This window comes from Barbus barbus (genome assembly GCF_936440315.1).
Source record: "Barbus barbus genome assembly, chromosome: 27".
Lineage (NCBI taxonomy): Eukaryota > Metazoa > Chordata > Actinopteri > Cypriniformes > Cyprinidae > Barbus > Barbus barbus.
The window spans coordinates 20257169-20279503 of NC_136755.1; the positions used below are offsets into that span (position 1 = coordinate 20257169).

Here is a 22335-nt window from a genome sequence, read left to right on the forward strand (position 1 = left end):
CTGTTTGTGGACTTCAGCTCAGCCTTTAACACTATCATTCCAAACCTGTCAGTTTGTATATTGTTATTCCCTATTTACTTGTTCTATTTTGAATTCTTCTTTTTATTATCTGTGTTTTTGTTCTGTCACTGTCATTCTGTTGCACTGTGGAAGCTTCTGTCACGAAACCAAATGTCTTGTATGTGTAAACATACCTGGCAATAAAGCTCATTCTGATTCTGATAAACTAATCACATATACAGACTATGTAAATTCATGATATATGACAACTATCATACTCACATTTTGGGACTTTCACTGAATGATTTGCATATCCATAAAACTTTAAGTTTAAATCCTGAGTGATGTTTTATGTAGTCATTTACACTTGCGACATATGTACTTCTGTTAAAATAAAGGTAATATAGAAAACTAGTGCATATGTTTTACCAAGTGTTCATGTGTCAACCAATGAATAAAACAGTGAAAGAATAAATACATAAGTGATCTTTTCATAGATCTTTTCAAATTGTTTTAATTCTCTTAAGGAAAGTGTTTCTGACAGAGAATTTAATCATTTGTCTTGTCAAGTTTACTTCAATTTCCAACTAAATTGTCTTAAACTTCTACAATGGCATAATGATCAATATCACAATAGACAAACAGACCAGGAAAAGAAGACAAATAAGAAATGGCAGACAAAAGCATCAGATGTCATATTTTCCGTATGCTGTACTTGTTTCCCACTGTCATGGGAAAGCACTAGATTCAGTGCTCATTTCCCAGAGCTGACAACATGACGTCCATCACCCATCAGTGTTTAAAGTGCTGCACTAATGTGTGAACATGACTGTCTTTTAAAACATACCTTTGTCAGGTTCAGTGGTGTGGTACATTCCACTGAAGGGAGAATTCCCTTTCTAGTGTAGATGGGTGTTGGCAATGAACGAAAACCTTTGTCGTTAAGGCAACCCTGGGATGACATGCAAAAGAGCAGATTTGTCTAGCATAAATTAATCACAGCATCATGGATTCCCTATTCCTTTCGTTAGAATTTATATTGACCTCACAATATAAGTATATAATGACACAATAATTGTCAATAATTGTGTATATATACTTATATTGCCCACCCAGTACCTGGTTATTCCCTAGGTCAGTGACTGTAATAGACAGACAGACAGACAGACAGACAAATAGATAGATAGATAGATAGATAGATAGATAGATAGATAGATAGATAGATAGATAGATAGATAGATAGATAGATAGATAGATAGATAGATAGATGAACTGCTTACCTAGGCGTACCTGAATTACATAATGGTCTCTGTTGTGTTTTAAAATGCCGTTTCTCGATAGGCTACACATCACACTTTGATGGATTTTAATTGGCTTTCCAAACGTCAATCAGCATTATGCCCCGCCCACCTCATGCTCACCTCACCGCGGAACTCGAAACACAGTCCGAGGTTCAAACCTGAGCTGGAAGCCGTAAACATAAAACCTGCGGTCGCCTCCACCTTCCGCTTCACTCTCGGATTACATCGGTGCGTCACGGACACTTCGTTCACGATAACCTTACCAGAAGCGAAGTTACTAAAGATCTGACTTCGGCAGGTAGAAGAAATGCGATGGCGAACCCGGTGACAGTCACTTGGTCCAAAGTATAAATGTGCTGGTGAGGCGTTTTCAGAAGAGGGCCGTCAGTGACACGAAGACAGATCCGCCACGCTGTCACTCTGAATCAGACAACCGCGGTAGGCACTGAGTTTGTGTTCATTTTACGCACGGAGACACTTAAATCTGTTTTTGGATTATCAAACAAGTCCTAGCTTGTTGTAAGAGAAGTATTGTAACTGTGATTCATAGTCACTTTTACCGTGGGAAACCTCTTAACAGTCCTTGGATATACATCCGAGCATAAATATGATTATAAAAGTGCGTTTTGTTAATACTTCAGCCTTGATCACCAATCATAGCTTGTTGTTTGTTTTTAGTTTAGTGCCTGTCGTCTTGGAAACCCTTGAAAGTTCTGTTTCCTGTTCTCTCATCTTGGATAGACTTACTCATCGATGGGCCTAATTTTACGTTTTTCTTTTTGTTGCTCGGTTTGACCTCATGCAGCTTTGCAGTTCGTGTTGAGATGTTGAAGGTTTTTGTGATTGATCTGTTCGGTCAAAGTCATCGTCGCATCTCGTTGCTGTGGCAACGAAAAGGCACCCGAGTCGGGTACAAGAGTTCAGATGGCGCCTGGAATGCAACTTTTGTGTATAGTATAATCCTTTAATATAAGTTATTTTATATATAGCTTTTTTGTTATGCATTTAATTGGGAACAACGTCAAATGTTGCTCCCCATAATTAATATCAAACTGGCTACGGTGTAATGTGACTTTAATGGAGACAAGTAAGACTTTTTAAAATGCTTGTATTGATTTAAAGCGACAGTACACCTTAAAATGAAACTTCTGTCGTCGTTTACCATATTGGTATGGCTTCCTTTCTTTTGTAGACAGAAAGGGATATGTTTGGTAAAACAGCCTCAAGTCACAATTTGCTTTCATTGAATTTTTTTCTCTGTACAATGAAAGTGAAAGTTAACTGAAGTTGTCATTGTTCTTACTATCTTATTTGGTGTTCCATTTTAGGTTGCAAAATGCAAATATTGTGTTGAATAATAGTTTTAGCTCATTTCATGTAGTTTTTAGTGATTTGGTTATTTATTTTTTAGACAACGAGGAGCATTGTCAAACATTGCTCCCCTTCATATTGTCTTCAGGATCACTGTTGTTTAGTGGGACTTTTTCACTGTTAAATTGAAGGTATTACATGTTTTGAATTGAATTATGTGGCTTATGGGCTGTTTCATTAGAGTTTTCCTAAATGTACTCATACACAACCATAGGCTAAAGCAAACTGCTTTATATTTTACAGCCACACAATAGTTCATACAGATCATACATTTTTAAAACATATCATATATATATTTTTCAGAGTTGGAAGTTCGATGTCAAATGTCATTTGAAGAAGTGAAGTATATGCCAGTCAAGTCACCTTTATTTATATCGCACTTTATTCCGTAAACAGTCAATTTTTCGGTTAAAGTCAGTTCGTCATTGATTCATTTGATCATTGTGTCATTTGCTGTCTTGCCAGTGTACCTAATTTGATAAATTTTAGTTGCCCCTGTGTGATCATGCTTACTAAATCATGTGACTAAAGCTTCTTTCAAGGGTTATATTGGTTGTTCCCCTCATTAAGTCACGACTTTGTTATCTGTATTCTGTCATCTGTATTCTGTACTTTTCGTTCGACCCTCACCCACAATAAGCTGTTCATTGTTCAAATCTAACAACCTTTACTCCGTTTAATCTAACATATGAGTTTGTATTTGTCATAACTGTATCTTCGATATGCTTCCTTGGCCTTGGTCTCACTCTACAGCCCTCACCCTATAGCCCATTTACTGTAATGATTAAGTTAATGATTGACATGCATTATAAAAGGCCAGTCCTCATATTTTGTGCATTTGTGTGTGTGTGTGTGTGTGTGTACATTACTACTTACACCCACATTCTATGTTTTCACACACCATAAATGTCAGCATAGACTATGTCATTTTCCGTTGGTGGTTTTGCATTGTTTGGCCCTACAACTAACTCTGACCATACTGTGCTGACGTTTTTTTATCCTGTGCTTACTTACTTTACTTACTTTTGTCATTTAGCAGATGCTTTTGTCCAAAGCGACTTATAAATAAGAAAAAGTAACTAAAACAAAAAGTTACAACTCTATAAATACTATATACCCACATATTTAAGAAAATAAAGAAATTAAATAAAATTGACACATGCATATAACAACATTTCAATAATAAACATAAAAACTAAAATAAAAAGCGATACTTCTATCCCTTGCCGGTGTCCCTGCCCGGTGGAGTCGCACGGTAGAGTTGATGGTCTTTACACTCTTCGGTCTTCACACTAAGAGGGCTTCACACGACGACTGCTGTGGTATAATAACCTTTTTTATACCAATCCAACAAATCACCATTTCAATTCAGCTGGACCCACTTTCCTGTTTATCAACTAAAAATGGCCAAGCAAGTGCACACACTGACAAGATACGCGATACAGTACGAGACCAAACGCGATTTCAGCACCTCTCAACACAGTAAACAAAAATAAGCGTTTCCTAGCAACGGCAAATGCGCTAAACACTGAGACAAGTGTCATCATAGACATACATCATAGGTTACGCACCCTCATCAGACAAGACAACCTGTTCTCAGTGTCACACATGTAAAATTAATATACATGTCATTAATTTAGGGAATTAAGGTTAAAGGGATAGTTCACCCAAAAATGAAAATTCTGTCAATAATTACTCACCCGCATGTTGTTCCAAACCCGTAAGACCTTTGTTCATCTTCAGAACACAAATGAAGATATTTCTGATGAAATCCGTGAACTTTCTGACCCTTCATAGAAAGCAAAGTAACTGAAATGTTCCCAGACCATGTTCAACCGTAATTTTACGAAGCTGCGAGAATACTTTTTTTGTGCAAAGAAACAAAAATAATGATTTTATTCAACAATACTTCTCCAAATCAGGTCTTCTTCCATTATCTCCATAATGGTGGAATTTGCGATTTGGAGGAGAAGACTTGTTGAATAAAGTTGTTATTTTTGTTTTCTTTATGCACAGAAATTTATTCTCTTAGCTTCGTAAAATTATTGTTTGAACCACTGATGTCACATGGACTATTCTATCGATGTCCTTACAACGTTTCTGCGCCTGGGAGCATTTCAGTTACATGGCTGCCTATGCAGGGTCAGAGAGCTCTCAGATTTCATCAAAAATATTTTAATTTGTGTTCCCAAGATGAACGCAAGTCTTACGGGTTTGGAACGACATGAGGGTGAGTAATTAATGACGGAATTTGTATTTTTGGAATTAAGAAAAAAAACGAATCAAAGAATAAACCCCCTTTTTTCTTCCAACCCAAAAGTCATACAAGAACACACACCCATATGCAAAGGAATTAAAATGATTTTTGAAGGATCATGTGACACTGAAGGCTGTGTGCTTTTTTTTATGAAACATTATAACACTCAAGGCTGTGCAGTACAGTAACTTTATACCACTTTGTGTCATGGCTAACCCCATTATCGCTGTAGCATTTGTGTGCTGTGTGACTGTCTTTTGAATCTGTTCTCAGCATTATAATAGGAAAGAAAAGGGTTAAAGGAAAACCCTGCCTTTCTGTATTTGCATGTCTTCCTGACTCTCCCTTGAAAAGAGACCGTGGGAGCCTATAATTGCACAAAGGACAAGGAAACTTATTTTGGAGAGTCTCCTTTCGAAAGTCTTGATTTTATGAGTTTATCACAAGAGATTTAGTAACACATTTCGACTGATTAGCAGAAATGCAACTAACCTAAAGTATATATTTAAAACCTAGCATGCAGGACAAATCCAGCTGAGATGTTTGTACGGTGTACAAACTTGAAGATGCAAAACCACACACATTAATTTTTCCCTAAACACCAACTGCATACCTCAGTCCAGCTTTAGACAAGTCTGGCTCTGCAAACTATTACTGGTATTTACATTCAAATTCTCAAACACACATAAATAAAAAAAGAAGCAATTAAGTGAATGCCCTTGAATACTCTGAAACTTACTGTGAATGTTTGTGTGGAATAACAACATATTTATCCTAAGGCTAGAGTGGCTCACATATATACAAGTGGAGCTTTTGTGTGCGCGGTCTGTCTATTCACCACAAATTTGCTCTGGTGACTCATATCATGAGAATGACCTGAGCATTAGTAGTCTGTGGTGTCGTTCTCTTCTATCCACATGCTCCCAATGCTTTTATCCTAAACATTTTACAGTGTATGCTAATATGACACTCATGTATGTGTGTATTGTTGGGTGTGGATGTGTGGTAAAGTCATTTTTAGCGGTCTGAGGTCTCTGAAGTAGTTTGCTGATTGTGTTTGAGTTTGATCAATGTGTATGTGAGTGGGATAGACCTGTTTGTAAAAATCGCAAACATCTCTCAAATTCAATGTCAGATCATATTTTCACATTTAGACTTTGTTAGTTCTACAGTTTGAGATTGTGATGTCAGATTAAAGTGTAATGAGTGTCATTATTCAGTATCAAAGCATCTCACAAATGCTTTATGCAAATTTACATTCGCAGAAATGTATTACACAGTGTTGTTTTGTATCTTCAATTTAATGTACAAATATATGCTGAGACATTGTCATTCATGCTGTATATCAAAAATATATGAGCATCAAATTGTATGTGAACAAGCTTTTACATTCTTAATAACTTAATGCACAAATATGTGCTGCTGACTCTAGATTCACACTTGCGTGCAAAATTCAGAAATATTACATTTTGTTTTGCACAATACATTACACAAATACAGGGGCCATTTTGTATCTCTAATTTAGTTCACAAATATATTCTGAGCCATTTTCATTTGTGCTTTATATTGAAAATATGTGTATAAGAATCAAAACCATATGTGAATGAGCTTTTGCATACTTGATAACTTAATGCACATATATATTCTGAGCCATATGAATAAGCCTTTACATTTTTAATAACTTTTGAGACTGTTATGCTGTCACACTGATGCACACGAATATATCTTTTCAATGTACTCAAATTCGATGAATGAATCACCTGACAGCATATCCATAAATCTAGAAACTCTTCCATAAAAATGTTGCATGCAAGATTTTAAAAGTTTTGGTTATTGATTGAAAGCTTGTTTCTGTTGTGGGAGAAACAACAGATTTCTGCAGCATGCAAACAAACTCTTGTTTCAGAATGATTTCAACTCTCGTCATTGCAGAAAGGTCACGCATGAACAATCACGACACACTGCTGATGTAGATGAGCACTGTACTAGTTTTGTATCATATGCAACACAGACATATCTGTGCATGTTATCGGATTAAAAACATGTTTATGACCCTTAAATGTGATCTATTAAAGTTTTAACCAAGTTCAAATTCAGAAAGAGAGAAACATCAGCTGTTTTCAGTCTTAAATGAATACATGCGGGAGAATGTGTGTGTGTGTGTGTGTGTGAATGTGAATTTAAACATATTGCATGGTCCACTGAAAGAAGAAAGGATAGGGGCACAAGAACAGTCTGCCAAGTTTAGGACGTGCCCGTGCAGTAAAAACAATGCGTTCTGAACAAAAGCACACACACTCTCTCTCTCTCACTCTCTCTCTCACACACACACACACACACATATACATATATACAGAGCTCAAGTGAGGAGGGAAATAGTGTCTTCAAATGAAAAATGAACCTGATAAATAATCTTTGTTTCCTTAGTTCAAAGTTTTTCAACTTTTTTGGAGCCAAGGACCTAAAGTATCAAGGCAGCTTTTTGGATAACTTTGGATAAATAATATGTTTGTGACCTTTAAATAATTGGCTTTTACATTTCACAGATCAAAATTAATTCTTAAAATATTATCTGGATGACAATTTTATTGAAATTAAAAATTAGAGCCTGTATCAGATTGCCTGGGTATATGACCATTTCATACTGGTCCTATGCATAATTTTTTATTTTATTATTTAATTTTTATGCTTTTCTGCTGTAACCACTGTAATATTTTTATTCGACTATCTTTTTTTTTTTTTTTTTACTTTATTTTGTTTCTACCTGTATTTAAAATGTAGAAAAAAAGTGTGAAGTGAAATTAAAGTTATAAATGTTTTTATTAAATTAAAAAATAATATCCAGAAAATATTTACTTTGTAAGGTGACTTTGTTGTTCCTACCCACTATTACAAAAATGTAAGCTACATAAACTAAAATTTATTTAGAGAAAAAAAAAGAGCGAATAAAGCAGCGATTACTTCTCATAACTTAGTTTAGGCATGAAATATCTGAGAATTTCAAGTATGCTAATATGTAAATTACCCTCATTTACATTGGCACAGATTTTCTTGTTATTTCCTGTTTTTTATTTTTTTGCCTCACTCACTTGTTCTTGCCTGTGTCTCCGTTGTCCTCTGCTGGTCATATTATGTAATTCAGGTGCTGTAATTTTGTATTGAGTGTTGCCTGTTTTTGTCTCCACAGTAAGTTAATTGCAAGATGAGTACAGAAGACCAAATTGCACCGCTGTCCCCCAAGACATCACCCTCCACACCAACCACGACACCATTTACACAACGAAAAGAGAGTAACTCCTCATCTGAAGACAACAGACAGGTAAGACAAATAATACATTTTTGATATAGCAGTGGATATGATGATCTTTTGACACAGTTGATATTTCTCTATATGCTATGTATTAAATCAACATTAGCAGTTTTTAACTGCCTTCTTAGGAAAAAGTCCATGTTCTTTCTTCCATAGGTTTTTAAAATGAACACTTCTTTCGTTGTCTTATTTTTTTAGGACAGCTGGGAGTTGGTTGAGGACTTGCGGGAAATGACAGGAAATATTCAAAAGCCTGAGAAGCAGGAAGGTTTGCTGTTGAAAAAGAGGAAGTGGCCCATGAAAGGCTGGCATAAGGTGATCACAATATATTGTCATTGACTTTAATGGCTTTGAATGCATGCATCTTTCACCTAAGGGTGCTAAAAAGGCTTTTTTTCCCCCTTGTTTGTCTATGTTTAAGAGATATTTCCTGCTTGAAAGGGGCATCCTTACATATGCCAAGACAGGGATTGATGTGAGTGTGAAATCATGGTCTCATCCACACATTTTCTTCAAGGCTTATGTAAAGTAAACTTGCTTAAATCCTGTCAGAGGTGCTCTTTCATCCTTTATCGTGTGATTGATTCCTCAGCTGAAGAAGGGGAGGTTACGAGGTCGCATTGATGTTGGTCTCTCTGTCATGGCCATGAAGAAGAAGTCAATGTGCATTGACCTGGACACAGAGGACAGTATCTATCATCTCAAGGTATTGGCACACGCTCACCTACACATGCTGGGCTAAGAATTGTAGTTAGTTACTCTCATTTTGAGAATGCACATTCTCATTTGCTGTATTTACTGTGACATTCACAGGCGAAGACTCGGGATCTGTTTGAACAGTGGGTGACGCAACTACGCCATCATCGAATGTTCCGTCAGAACGAGATTGCCATGGAGCCTCCCGAGCGACAGCTGCAATCTGACCCCACCTCCAGCAGACGAGTATTTGCTTATACAGTCATCAATCACGAGTGTAGTATAAAAGTCAGCCTTTAGACCCAACATCCCTTCAAACAGGATAAGACCCTCTAAAGCTATAAAAAAAAGTTACAATAATGAGATGCGCTGACATTTTGCCTGAAATAGACCGTTTATTACTTCAGTTATTAAAATATGCCATGGCTGATATTGAATTTTAAACTGTTCTGCATTTAGAAACATCAGTTATGTTTTCAAAATGTACTTTTACATGGTTTCTTAAATCAAAACATCTGGATATATATAGTATGAAAAATAGCTTGTTGGCATAAAAAAAATTGTTTGAATAAGCATTTGCTCACAATATCATGTCACTAGGCTAAACACTTAAATAAAATGAATAATTACTGATGTGCATATCAATATGAAATTACTGGGTTGCATATTGTGCACTCCTAACAACAACAACGATATTTAACAACAGTAATATACTACTTTTAAGTGACAAAGACTTTTGTACCATCGTTACAAAAATGTATGTATCTTTTAATAAATTCTGTTCTTTTGAATTTTCTATTCATCAAAGAATCCTGAACAAAAAGTATCATGATTTCCATAAAAACTAAGCATCATACATGTATTTAATATTTATAAAAAAAAAAATGTTTCTTGAGCAACATATTACAATTCAGCTTTTCCATCACAGGAATAAATTACATTTTAAAATATATTAAATTTTGTGCTTTCCAACAATTAATCTTATCTAAAATAAAAGGTTTTGTTTGCATAATATATGTGTGTGTTTTGTGTATATTTACAATGTATATATAAAAACACACGCATACAGTATATATTTTGAATATATTTACATGTATTTACATAAATATATTTATATTTTAATTAAATAATATATTTAATATATAAACAACATATTTTTCTGAAATATATACATGTGTGTGTGTGTGTTTATATATACATAATAAATATACACAGTACACATACATATATTATGTAAACAAAAACTTTTATTTTGAATGCAATTAATTGCAATTATTCATTTGACAGCACTACTTAAAATAGAAAAAGTTATTTTAAATTGCAACAATATTACTGTTATTACTGTATTTATGATCGAATAAATGCAGCCTTAGTGAGCATAAAACATTGAAATATCTTAATGACCTCAATAGTGCAACTCGTTATTTCCAGGTGAAACAGAAAATCACACAGATTACATATCTTTTGTATTTTTTCTCTTTATTACCAGCGTTCATTTCTCACCAAGCAGCCTTCAGCCCTTTTGAGGAACAGCTGGCGCCAAAACTCACAAGACATGGAGAAGTGCTGCAAAGGTACATGCAAAAACCTTCACTGAAACATTATTCATGGCAAAAGTACTGTACAACTAATACATAGATGACATTTTAGAGAAGTGGTTTTCCTGAGCATTACTAAGAAAATCAAAATGGTAACTTTTTTTTTAGATCTGTCAGAGTGTGAGTCAGGGCTGCTGGAATTAAATCTGCTGCTGAAAAATATGGAAGTTCTTCACAGAACATTCTCAGCACCTGCTATTAACTTACTGCAGGTAGGGCTGTTTGGATAAAATATGTGTTTGTTTTGGTCTGTGTGGCTGGGTTTATTCAATCTTATAAAACATTCATTTCAGGACATCCAGATGAATTTTGTATTTTATCCAGATGAAAAATATACACTGTTTGGGTTTCGTTAGATTCATGAAATATTTTTGAAAGAAATCTATCGCTCATTATTTAGACAAGAAAGTAATGTGTGTGTGTGTGTGTATGTGACCCCAGACTGAAGGCTCTAAAAAGGAGAAACGAGGACACAAAAAATGGAGATCAAAGAATTATAGCAAGGAAAATAAAAGCACACAACAGGTAAAATAGCTCTGTTTCTAATTGCACATTACACACACAGACACTGCATCACACAGTCTCTCTTATTCACTTTAACTGATCTGTTGTTTTCTAGCAAAATCCTGATGTTTCATCTTCCCGTCTGCACGTATCTCACCCAAACTTGATGTATTCAGAGCCGGTTTCACCAGACTCATGCCTGGATAGCCCAGACTCACCAACAGAAGCCTCTCGAATGCAGGAGGAGTTCTGTCGGCTCGCTGGCACTGGTCAGTATGAATACTCACATGCATGCTGCACTGTTTCAGGAATATTTCTATTAATAACTGTGTTTTAAAATAAAAGAATAATGAAGTATTGTTATCATCTACTGAAATTTTGAGAACAACATGATGAAATTACACATTCTTTCTTCTTTCTCACTTTTCTCCCTTTCTTTTTTCTACTAGTAAATTCCACTCTTCGGTCAGCGTACACTTCCCTTTGCACAGAACGAGACCGAGTCAGGAACACATTGGATTTTATCAGTGAAAAGGTATACAGGCAACACATTTTTGCTATGTCTTTAAGTTTTTATATGCTTAGTTTTTATTGGTCAAAATTAACAAAGCCAATTCTGTCTTCTTTTGAATTTTCTCAACCAATCAGGATGTCCTCGATGGGTCACGCCCTCTCCTGCAGCAGGTGTCCAGTGAAAGTCGAGGGTCAATCCCAGAATCCCTGTCAGAGTTCTTTGATGCTAAAGAGTATCTGCTGTCTGGCAGCTCATCTGAAAATGAGGTCAGGAGGTCAAAGTGGTCAAATCACAGATTTGCATGAATTATGTGTCAGTGATTTAAATTTTGTATAAAATGTTTTTTGTGACCAGGTGTCCGATGATGATTCATACATCAGTGATGTGAGTGACAGCACGTCAGTAGAGTATTGCAGGAATGAGAACGGCATCACAAAGGAGATTTTAAGTGAGGCACTGTCTAAATTCACCTATATGAAGCTTCACCTTTCTTTACAACCATTGTTAATGGTTTGTGTGTGTTTTGTGTCTTCAGATAAAGGCATTGATTGCGCAGTGACGCGGCGAGACCGTTTGCCGAGTTCACGCATGAACGAGAGTGTGAATCTGTGGAGTATTCTGCGTAGTAACATCGGTAAAGACCTGTCGAAAGTTGCCATGCCTGTTCAACTCAATGAGCCCTTGAACACCCTGCAGAGACTGTGTGAGGAACTTGAGTACTGCCACCTACTGGACACCGCTGCAAACACACACGACCCACACATGCGCATGGTGAGAGCAATCAAATGAGTCATTATTTACTCAATCTCATGTCATTCTGTATGACTATGTTCAAAATTGTAAAAAAAAAAAAAAAAGTTTAAATTAAAAATAAAAAACTTAAAAGTTTAAAAATTAAAATTTACTGGAAATTAACTCTCAGGCCATCCAATATATAGATGAATTTGTGTCTTCATCCAAACAGATTTGGAGAAATTTAACATTACATCACTTGCTCACCAGCAGATCCTCTGCAGTGAATGGGTGCCGTCCGAATAACAGTCCAAACAGCTAATAAAAACAATACAATAATCTACAAGTAATCCACACTCCTCCAGTCCATCAGTTAATGTCTTGTGAAGTGAAATGATGTGTGTTTGTAATAAACAAATCCATCAAGACATTTTTAACTTCTAAAATCTCCTCTATCCATAATCATTGCTTTCTCTGTTGAAAAAGCAGTCTTGTCTAAATCAGGAGAGAAATATGTGCAGATCAAACACAATTTATAAGTGCAAACAGATCTAAACAAATATGCTGGTGGATTTTGAGAGGACAAAAAAAGGGGGATGGACTTTTTCAATGGAGGAAACATTATAGATTATGGATGGTTACAAAGTGATGCTTTAATTTAATACACCTAAGTAATGGACATGCAGCTTTTCACTTCACAGGATAGTAATTGATGGAATTAGATTGGAGAATAATGTGAAGCTTTTATCAGCTGTTTGGGCTCTCATTCAGACGGAACCCATCCACTACTGAGCAGGTGATGTAATGCTAAAGTTCTCCGAATCTGTTCTGAGGAAGAAACAAACTCATCTACATCTTGGATAGCCTGAGGGGGAGAATATTTTCAACAAATTTTCATTTTTGGGTGAACTATTCCTTTAACCAATATATTCTATTCTTCTCTGTAGGTGTATATAGCAGCATTTGCTGTATCTGCTTATGCCTGTTCGTTCACTAGAGCAGGAGGAAAACCGTTTAATCCTGTACTGGGAGAGACATATGAGTGTCTCCGGCCAGATAAGGGCTTCCGCTTCATTGCTGAACAGGTAAGCATGCACATTTCTTTTATTTCTTCCAAAACACAAAGGTATACACGTTCTCATGAACATTGTGTACCTCAGGTCAGTCACCATCCACCTGTGTCCACTTGTCACTGCGAGTCCAAAAACTACACATTTTGGCAAGGTAAGTGAATCACATCGGGCTAGTGTCAGGCCTTTTAGCATTTAGCATGATTTTAATGTCTATTCTGTGTATGTCCATTAGATGTCCGATGGAAGAATAAGTTTTGGGGAAAATCCATGGAGATCGTTCCCATGGGAGTCACTCACTTAGAGCTGCCAGGGTGATTTGATTTTATCCTGAATTGTTCTGATTCCCATTCACTTCCATTATTCCATCCTGCATTCTCCACCGTATCTCAGTATCTCTCTGTCTCGCTTTCTTGTACTCATTCGCTCATTCTCAGTTTTGGGGATCGTTACGAGTGGAGTAAAGTCACTTCATGCATTCATAACATTCTGAGCGGTCAGCGCTGGATTGAACACTATGGGGAAATGTCAATCAAACACTCTACCACCATGGGAGACGTCAGTCATTGCAAAGTCACTTTCCTTAAGGTGGGGCCATCAAGACACGCAAAACAGGCTTTAATTCCATATATGTGTGTGTGCATGTGTGTATAACTTGCCCACATCTTCCTCTTGTGGAATAACTTTGACCAAATGTTCATTTTATGAATGATTACTTATGATTTGTCCAATGCATGGCTTGCATGCAGTCGAGATCTGGAGGTCTGAATGCTAATGAGGTAGAGGGTGTGGTCACTGAATCAGATGGACGTGTCATTCACTCTCTGTTTGGAAAATGGAGCGAGGCCTTGTATCTGGGCAAACCACCTTCGGCAACCTGCATCTGGAGAGCAAGTGAGTCTCAGACCAGTCCAGAATGGTTAATTTAAATGGTTCAAACATCTAACTTATATTCATTGTTTTATCTCAGATGAATTTGTGTATAATGACCTCAAAGGGCGCTAACACAGCACTGTTTTTGTCTCTGTATGTGTGCCTATAGATCCCATACCTGAGGACCATGAGCAGTACTATGGATTCACCCAGTTTGCAATTGAGTTAAATGAATTGGACGAGGGTTTAAAGCCACTCTTGCCTCTGACAGACACCCGTTTTAGACCAGACCAAAGGTATAGACATGAATTATGCATATATGTTGTCCCAAAGTGAACTTTTCCCATTACTAAAACCAGTTTTATATGCTGTTGGCTACTTCTTTTTGTTAGATTACTTGAAGAGGGTGATATTGCTGGAGCAGAAGAACAGAAAGAAAGAATTGAAGTCCTTCAAAGAGAGAGGAGGAGAGTCATGCAAGAAAACAGCATGACACACTCGCCCCGCTTTTTCAAGTAAGTGACTCTTATGAACCCAAAGATGCTGCTGTGTTGGGTGTGTCACGAGTTTCTGTCCGTAATTCTGTTTCTATAATTCAATCAGACGTGCTGAAGACGACTCTTGGGTGAGCAATGGCACTTACTGGGACCTCAGGAAGGACCCTGGATTCAGCAAACTAGAATTCCCTGTGCTCTGGTGACCACCAGTGGATTTGCCATTGACTCTTTTGTTTCTGCTCTGGCAGTATATAGATCACTGCTTATTTGTTATTTTATGCATTCCTGCTGAACATTGTGGGATTTAATGTACCATGCTTATGTTTTTGTATTGGTATTTATCTTGGTTAAACAGACACATTTAGAAAGTACCTCTGGAAAGGCATTTATGCCTTACTTGTCAAACTGCCTAGTTGATGGTTAGATGCAAATGCACTGACCAATGACTTTTGTAGGTGTCTGGATGTAATTAGTGTATTATTAATTAATTAATCAAGTCAATTTAAAAGAAAACAAATCCTCAAACCGAATCAATTCAAATAAATGACACAATATTAAGACTGATTAAGAATCTTAAAGAACAAACACTGAAGTTCACCCTAAAATAAATAAAAATATATTTTTTTAATTAAGCCTATATTTAGGACCATTATAGGTTTTTGTGCATTATGACATTATTTTTTATTGTCATTCTCATTACTGTAACATGAAAAAGATAATGTATTTAATTGGTAAAGTGTTTATACAACATGATGGTATTTGTTATACTACTTTTCATTGTATTTCTTTTTAAATCAACACAAAACATTATATTAAAAAATCTAAATTATTACAGTAATGAGAATTTAGGGTACTTATTTGTCATGAAAATGTCGACTGGCAAATAAAAAAAATCTTAGTCCTAAAAATAGGCTTGATATTCTTTTATACGAAATATAATTTCTTATTTATTTGTTTTGTTTTATTAAATAGTAATTGAGTAATTTTGAGTGACCTGGGCTGAATGTTGCAATGAGATTTACACCAGGAGAGTTCGTACTATAAGCGTTTGAAAGTCACAATTCATCCATTGCCGACTCAGTCATTCCACTTTATAATCAGGGAATATAGAAATAAAAAAAAAATATATTCATAAATATTTGTGCACATAGTACTATGATGATTTATGCATATTTAAAGGGACTTAGTTTTCTTTAATTCGTTAATAATAGAAAACTAATATAACAGAAACTGTCTCAATTAATGATTGTGTAATGCATGGTAATTTTGAGTTGTGTACATGCATGTCCACCTTTTCTGTGTATGTTTGTTAAAGAGAGCGAGTGATAGTCTACATGTGCTTCTTGGTGTGCCTGTTACACTTGATAACTGTTCAGTTTCACTGTGGGTGTGGTGTTTCAAATGTGGTAAACACAACATTTCTTTCAAGAATTTAAGCAAATTGAGGACTGTTGCTTTCAGAGGACTGGGAATGGATTGCATCGGTGTATGACTGACCACATGTCTTGTTGCACAATAAATGTAGTGAGCACAAATCTAAGGAACTTTACCTGTTTTATTATACAGACACTTTTGGATATTCACTTATTGCTTAACTTTTATGACGATGGTCGATTTTTGTTTTTTCCCTTTATTTATTTTACTACAAGCTTGAATTAGTAGGAAAAGATATTAGAATTGGATATCATGATGATGAACTTTGAAGGTATTGTTAGCAGGGTTTACTAATACTTTTTCTTTTTTTTTTCCACTTCCGGCTTTGCTACTGTTCGGACGCTCTTACTTATTGCTCTGTGCTTTGCTCCCTATTTTTGTACTTCTCTCGGATCTCTCTAAGATTTTAACTTGAGCACAGTGCTCAAACAACACAGTTTTTGGAAAAAGAAGACTCTTTGCCTCCCACTGCCAGCAGTTTACATTCCGAAGACGGAAAAACACAGCTGTCTACATTCAAACAGACGAGAGAAAATGCCTCTTGTGGAATCTACTTGCTGCATGAACTGCCACAAACTTCTACAAAGGATTGCGGTTCTTGAAACAAAGTTACTTGCTGGATTTCCAAAACAGGCAGAAGACACAGCAGATGGTCATCACAGACCCCCTCAGCATGCAGCCGGTGAGTCCTGTGAATCTAGTGAATCACAACAGTTTATACAAGGTGTAGAGGAACAAGCTGAAACTGATCGACAGACTAATCGATGGCACAAACAGGGAGTGAGACCCAAACCATCAGATTGTCACGAGTATCTTGTATTGCTGCTGTAGCTTCCTCTACCCCAGATACGGCTATGACAAGACTTGTAAACACTGGTATTCTACCACCCCCTATACATCTTGAGAACAGATTTGAAGCATTAATGAATGTGGGTGAGGAATCCCTAAATGTGTCAAAACATGAATCGAATCAGCCAGCAGCTAACATTGCTACTAACAGGCAATCTAAGTCGAGCAGACAGCGGCATTCAGCTCAGAGCGCAGCCGAGCCCAGGACTCTGATAATGGGCGACTCTATTATCAGAAACATCAGTAGCAGGACTACAACTACATGCTGCTTTCCTCAAGCAACTGTCTCTGATGTGAATAAAGAACTTCAGAACATTCTGATGAAGCACAAAACTGCAAATCGAGTCATCAGCCATGTGGGGAAGAATGATATTCGGAAAGAGCAGTCAGAAATCCTTAAGAAGGATTGCAGTGGACTCTTTGAAACTCTTCAAAGACTTGAAGTTCAGTCGTTCATCAGTGGACCACTCCCAGCAAGGGGAACTAATATGTTTTCACAGTTGCTTGGGTTGAATACATGGCTACAAAGAACCTGCAGTATAAAAGGAGTCAACTTCATCGACAACTTCAATCTTTTCTGGGGCCACAGACAACTGTTTAGACTGGATGGCCTCCACCCAAACAAACTTGGTGCAAGAGTGCTAAAGGACAATATCTATTTCTCCCTCTGTCATCCTTCAGTGGTGTGTGCCAATCCACTCGGCCTGAATGGCACACACACACCTAGACAGAATATGAGTGACCACAGGACTTCATATCAGCTTTCGAGTCATCATGTGGTTGACACATCCCACAAGGACACTGATAACACCACGCAGCCAAAACAACCACTGCTCATGGACATCCTGGCTGAGCCCTGCCAGCAGAGCTCATCATATGCAGACTGTGACGTATTACAACAGCTCCAAGACTCAGCACCCAAGGACGACTTTCTGGAAAACAACCAGGGAAGCCAGGACAACATATCACAGCCACCAGAAACACCAGAGCCAGAGCCCATCTCACCAGACACATTATCCCTCTCTCCAGCATCTCCACTTCTAAGCTTCTCAAAGAAAATAGAGGAACTGGTGTATGCTGGGACCAAACTCTCCCACTCTTTCGCTGCAAGCCCTCAGATATCAACTAAAAAACGGCAGGCCCCCCAACCACCAAAGACTGCAGGTCCAGCTCTCCCTCCTCCTCCTGTGAGTGCTCTCTGACCGCTGCAACAACACCAGGGCCCAAACCCTCCTCCATCTGGTGTAGGTGAACCAAAAACAACCGATGACAGCTCTCAGTGATATGGGTCGGGTCCCTGCTATATTGGCAGCAACATTCACAAATGTTTACAGAACAGAACAAGCGGGAACACAGTATGCCTGTAGCCTGCTCTATTTCTGTTTTATCACGTGATAGAAAGTTTAAGGCCTTCTCAAGCCGTACGGCTGACCCATCTAATCTGCGGCCTATAATGCATCAGTCTAAGATTGCTGTAGAGACAAAATGTAATTCCATCAAGTTAGCATTTTTAAACATTCGCTCACTAAAAAATAAATCATTTCTAATCAATGATTTAATAACCTTACTGACCTCCGATAAAGGTCAGCAAAAAGACTGGCAGAAAAAAATCATTTTGGAGAAAATCAACAACAGTTCACAGTATGAAAAGACAATGCAGAAAAGCTGAGCGGATGTGGTGGAAGACTAAACTCGAAATTCACTATAGCATCTATAAAGACAGCCTTCATGCTTTCAATGTGGAACTAGCCACAGCTAGACAGACCTTCTTCTCAAACCTTGTAAAAAGTAACTTAAACAACACTCACACTTTTTTTGCTACAGTGGAGAGACTGACAAACCCTCCAAGTCAGATTCCCAGTGAAATGCTCTCCGACAGAAAATGCAATGAACCGTTTCCTCCTTCTCTGAGAAGATCAATAATATCAGAAAGGAGATTAGTACATCCTCAAGTTATGCAGAGGTCACACAGATTCAACCACAATTTCAAAAAAAAGTGACTATGTCTGTCATTAAAGCAATTGATAGCAAAATTTTGGAAGAAATAGTAAAGCACCTTAAATCGTCAACCTGCTATCTTGACTCACTTCCCACATCTTTTTTCAAAAGTGTGCATAAGTGCTTAGAAGCTGATCTCTTAGAAGTGGTGAATGCCTCACCTCTTTTTTTGAGACTTTTCCAAACTCCTTTAAAACTGCAGTTGTTAAGTCCCTTCTGAAAAAGCGTAATCTTGATAACACCATGTTGAGCAACTATAGACCAATATCAAATCGTCCTTTAATAGGTAAGATTATTGAAAAGGTTAATCAGCTGAACAACTACTTAAACTCAAATGGATACCTGGACAATTTTCAATCTGGTTTCCGAGCACATCACAGCACAGGGACAGCACTCATTAAGATAATAAATGATATTCGCTTAAATTCTGATTCCTGCGTTTGACACTGTCGATCATAACATACTTCTAGAGAGACTGGAAAACTGGGTCGGGCTTTCTGGGATGGCACTCAAATGGTTCAGGTCATACTTAGAAGGGAGAGGTTATTATGTGAGTATAGGAGAGCATAGGTCTAAGTGGATGGCCATGACATGCGGAGTCCCACAAGGCTCAATTCTTGAACTGCTCTTATTTAGCCTGTAGATGCTCCCACTAAGTCAGATGAGGAAGAACCAAATTGCCTATCACAGCTATGCTGATGATACCCAGATTTACGTAATCTTATCTCCAAATGACTATAGCCCCATTGACTCCCTCTGTCAATGCATTAATGAAATTAACAGTTGGATGTACCAAAACTTTCTTCAGTTAAACAAGGAGAAAACTGAAGTCATTGCATTTGGAAGCAAAGATGAAGTTCTCAAGGTGAATGCATACCTTGACTCTAGGGGTCAAACAACTAAAAATCAAGTCAGAAATCTTGGGGTGATTCTGGAGACAGACCTTAGTTTCAGTAGTCATGTCAAAGCAGTAACTAAATCAGCATACTATCATCTCAAAAACATTGCAAGAATTAGATGTTTTGTTTCCAGTCAAGACTTGGAGAAACTTGTTCATGCCTTTATCACCAGCAGGGTGGATTATTGTAATGGTCTCCTCACCGGCCTTCCCAAGAAAACCATTAGACAGCTGCTGCTCATCCAGAACGCTGCTGCCAGGATTCTGAGATTTGATTCAGGTTCTGATGATAGCTATTATTGGTTTGTGATCAGTCTCTGCCACAAATGTCGGTAACCAGTACACATAGCTATGAAATCTTTCCACTCCATACACCAAGCCCAAGCATTCTTTTTCTATCTGTGCGTATCGACACTCAGACAGAGTCATCGTTCTTAATCTCCTTCTGACAGCTTGTCTCCTAGAAACGTTATTTCCTTAGCTCCAAATTGGCATTTGTCCTTATTCAATTTCAGCCCATACTTTTGTACTCGCTGTAGGACATCCATGAGCCTTTTGTTGTGCTGTTCTATTGTGGATCCCCACAATACAATATCATCCACATAAACACGTACATCCTCAGTGCCCTCAATTATGTGTTTCATGGCTCTGTGGAATACTTCGGGAGCTGAGGAAATTCTGAACGGCATCCTCAAGGAGGAGTGTTAAATGTGCAATACCTTGTGCTGTCCTTATGTAGCTTCAGCTGCCAAAAGCCCTGAGATGCATCCAGCTTCGTAAAGAACTTGGCTCCTGCCATCTCGCTTATGATTTCTTCTCGTGTCGGGATTTGATAATGTTCTTTTTGAATGTTGGCATTGAAATCCTTTGGATGCATACACACACGTAGATCACCATTTGCTTTTTTTTCACGCACACCATCGAATTGACCCACTCTGTGGGCTCTTCCACTTTTTCTATGACTCCCATTGATGTCATTCTTTCCAACACTTGTCTCAGTTTTTCACGAAGAGGTGCTGGAACCCTTCTTGGGGCATGGACTACTGGCTGTGCGTCTTTTTTCAACTGTATTTTGTAGGTGAAGGGTAATACTCCAAATCCTTCAAAGATGTCAGGAAACTGCTTCACTATATTTCCCACACTGTTCTCTGTTCTCCATTATTTATGATGTTTACTCTTTTCACCTGATCTAGATCTTCACATGCCTTGTCTCCCAACACAGAATCATGTCCACCTGGAACAACCACGAACATTAGGTGATGTACTTTGTTTCTCATCTTTACTTTGAGTCTGCATGTTCCTTTTGTTGGGATGTTTTGTCCATTATAGGCTTTGAGTTGCACTGTTTTCTGACTTATTCGTGGCTTGATTTTCATTGCTTTGACATCATGCTCTGAAATTAGATTGACATTTGCTCCTGTATAGCTTGAGTGACACAATTACTCCATTTATTTCCAGAGCAGTCATCCACTTGTCCTGTGCAACACTATTCACATCAGTCTGTTCTGTTCTTTCCTGACTGGGATCAGCCTGCTCCACCATTCCAACAAAGAATGTGTCACTGAGGTCTGTTTCCTCAACAGTTCTTTCTCTTTTTGTTGTTTCATTTTAGTCATTCCGCTTCTCTGCATCTTCTCTGATACTGCAGCTACAGCTGAACTGTCACTTCCACTCGTCTTTGCGTTTTCATAAAATGTTTTGGCATGCTGAAGAGCTATCTCACTCGCATGACATATCCGCACCGCTTCATTCAAGGTAAGCTCAGTCTATCTCAAGAGCCTCTCCCTCACGTTTTTATCATTGATGCCAAAAACAATTTGGTCACGAATCATAGAGTCTTGCAACAGTCCGAAATTGCATGTTCTTGCTTTCAACTTTAAATCCATTAAAAAACTGTCAAAAGTCTCTCCCTATTGCTGCAGACGAGTACGAAAACCATACCTTTCAAAAGTCTCATTCTTTTTCGGAGAGCAATGTGAATCAATCTTCTCAATTACCATGTTGTATTTGCCTTTATCTTCAGCCCGTTCAAACACCAGCGTGTTAAACACCTCTATAGACTGAGGTCCCGCGACGGTAAGTGCAATCTTACGTGCATCCGAGGCTTCATCAAGGCCCACTGCTTGCTGGTACAGGGTGAATCTTTGTTTAAACGTTCTCCATTCACAATCAATATTCCCAGTCCAGTTCACAGCGTCAGGCGGTTTAACACTTTCCATGACGACTCTGGGTGCCCTGTAATGTTTCTTGATTCAGTAAAGAAACAGTTTTGTAACAAACTAGTTTTTATTTACTAATGCCTCTGTCTGTGCTGTTGTGTGATACTGCATCTGTGTCCTCCTTAATCCCAGTTGGTAATGCATTCACATACTTAGGAATTTAGATCATTCCCTCACTTCAGGCTGTGGTCAAGCAAAATTATAGTTCCTTACT

General features: G+C 37.6%; 2 protein-coding genes and 1 long non-coding RNA gene across 3 annotated transcripts in view; 2 read left to right on the plus strand and 1 right to left on the minus strand.

The window, feature by feature from the left end:
* Positions 1-1424: 1424 nt before the first annotated feature.
* osbpl3a (oxysterol binding protein-like 3a) lies at positions 1425-16261 on the plus strand. The gene is made up of 22 exons (XM_079381781.1): positions 1425-1739; positions 8117-8248; positions 8438-8554; positions 8661-8714; positions 8832-8945; positions 9053-9181; positions 10425-10509; positions 10642-10745; positions 10975-11058; positions 11153-11306; positions 11487-11572; positions 11686-11817; positions 11906-11999; positions 12087-12322; positions 13231-13368; positions 13444-13507; positions 13589-13667; positions 13791-13941; positions 14103-14247; positions 14396-14522; positions 14619-14741; positions 14830-16261. Exons 2-22 carry the CDS (start codon positions 8132-8134, stop codon positions 14924-14926), a joined length of 2430 nt encoding a protein of 809 aa, XP_079237907.1. The 5' UTR covers positions 1425-1739; positions 8117-8131; the 3' UTR covers positions 14927-16261.
* LOC306847684 overlaps positions 10420-22335 on the minus strand; it is a 32246-nt gene continuing 20330 nt past the window's right edge. The window contains exon 3 of the long non-coding RNA XR_013782177.1: positions 10420-11806. This is a non-coding gene — a long non-coding RNA (uncharacterized lncRNA). The remainder of the gene's footprint in view (positions 11807-22335) is intronic.
* On the plus strand, positions 16477-22042 carry LOC306847683 (uncharacterized protein). Its single transcript, XM_079381787.1, has 5 exons — positions 16477-18250; positions 21096-21158; positions 21366-21468; positions 21551-21657; positions 21926-22042. Exon 1 carries the CDS (start codon positions 16922-16924, stop codon positions 18206-18208), a length of 1287 nt encoding a protein of 428 aa, XP_079237913.1. The 5' UTR covers positions 16477-16921; the 3' UTR covers positions 18209-18250; positions 21096-21158; positions 21366-21468; positions 21551-21657; positions 21926-22042.

Bases quoted from the DNA above. Each gene is read 5' to 3' on its own strand.
- osbpl3a (XM_079381781.1), top strand. From the start codon at position 8,132: ATGAGTACAGAAGACCAAATTGCACCGCTGTCCCCCAAGACATCACCC. The intron at 11,818-11,905 runs GTCAGGAGGTCA...TTTTGTGACCAG, and splicing joins GCAGCTCATCTGAAAATGAG to GTGTCCGATGATGATTCATA. The intron at 13,508-13,588 runs GTAAGTGAATCA...TATGTCCATTAG, and splicing joins AAACTACACATTTTGGCAAG to ATGTCCGATGGAAGAATAAG.
- LOC306847683 (XM_079381787.1), top strand. From the start codon at position 16,922: ATGGCACAAACAGGGAGTGAGACCCAAACCATCAGATTGTCACGAGTA.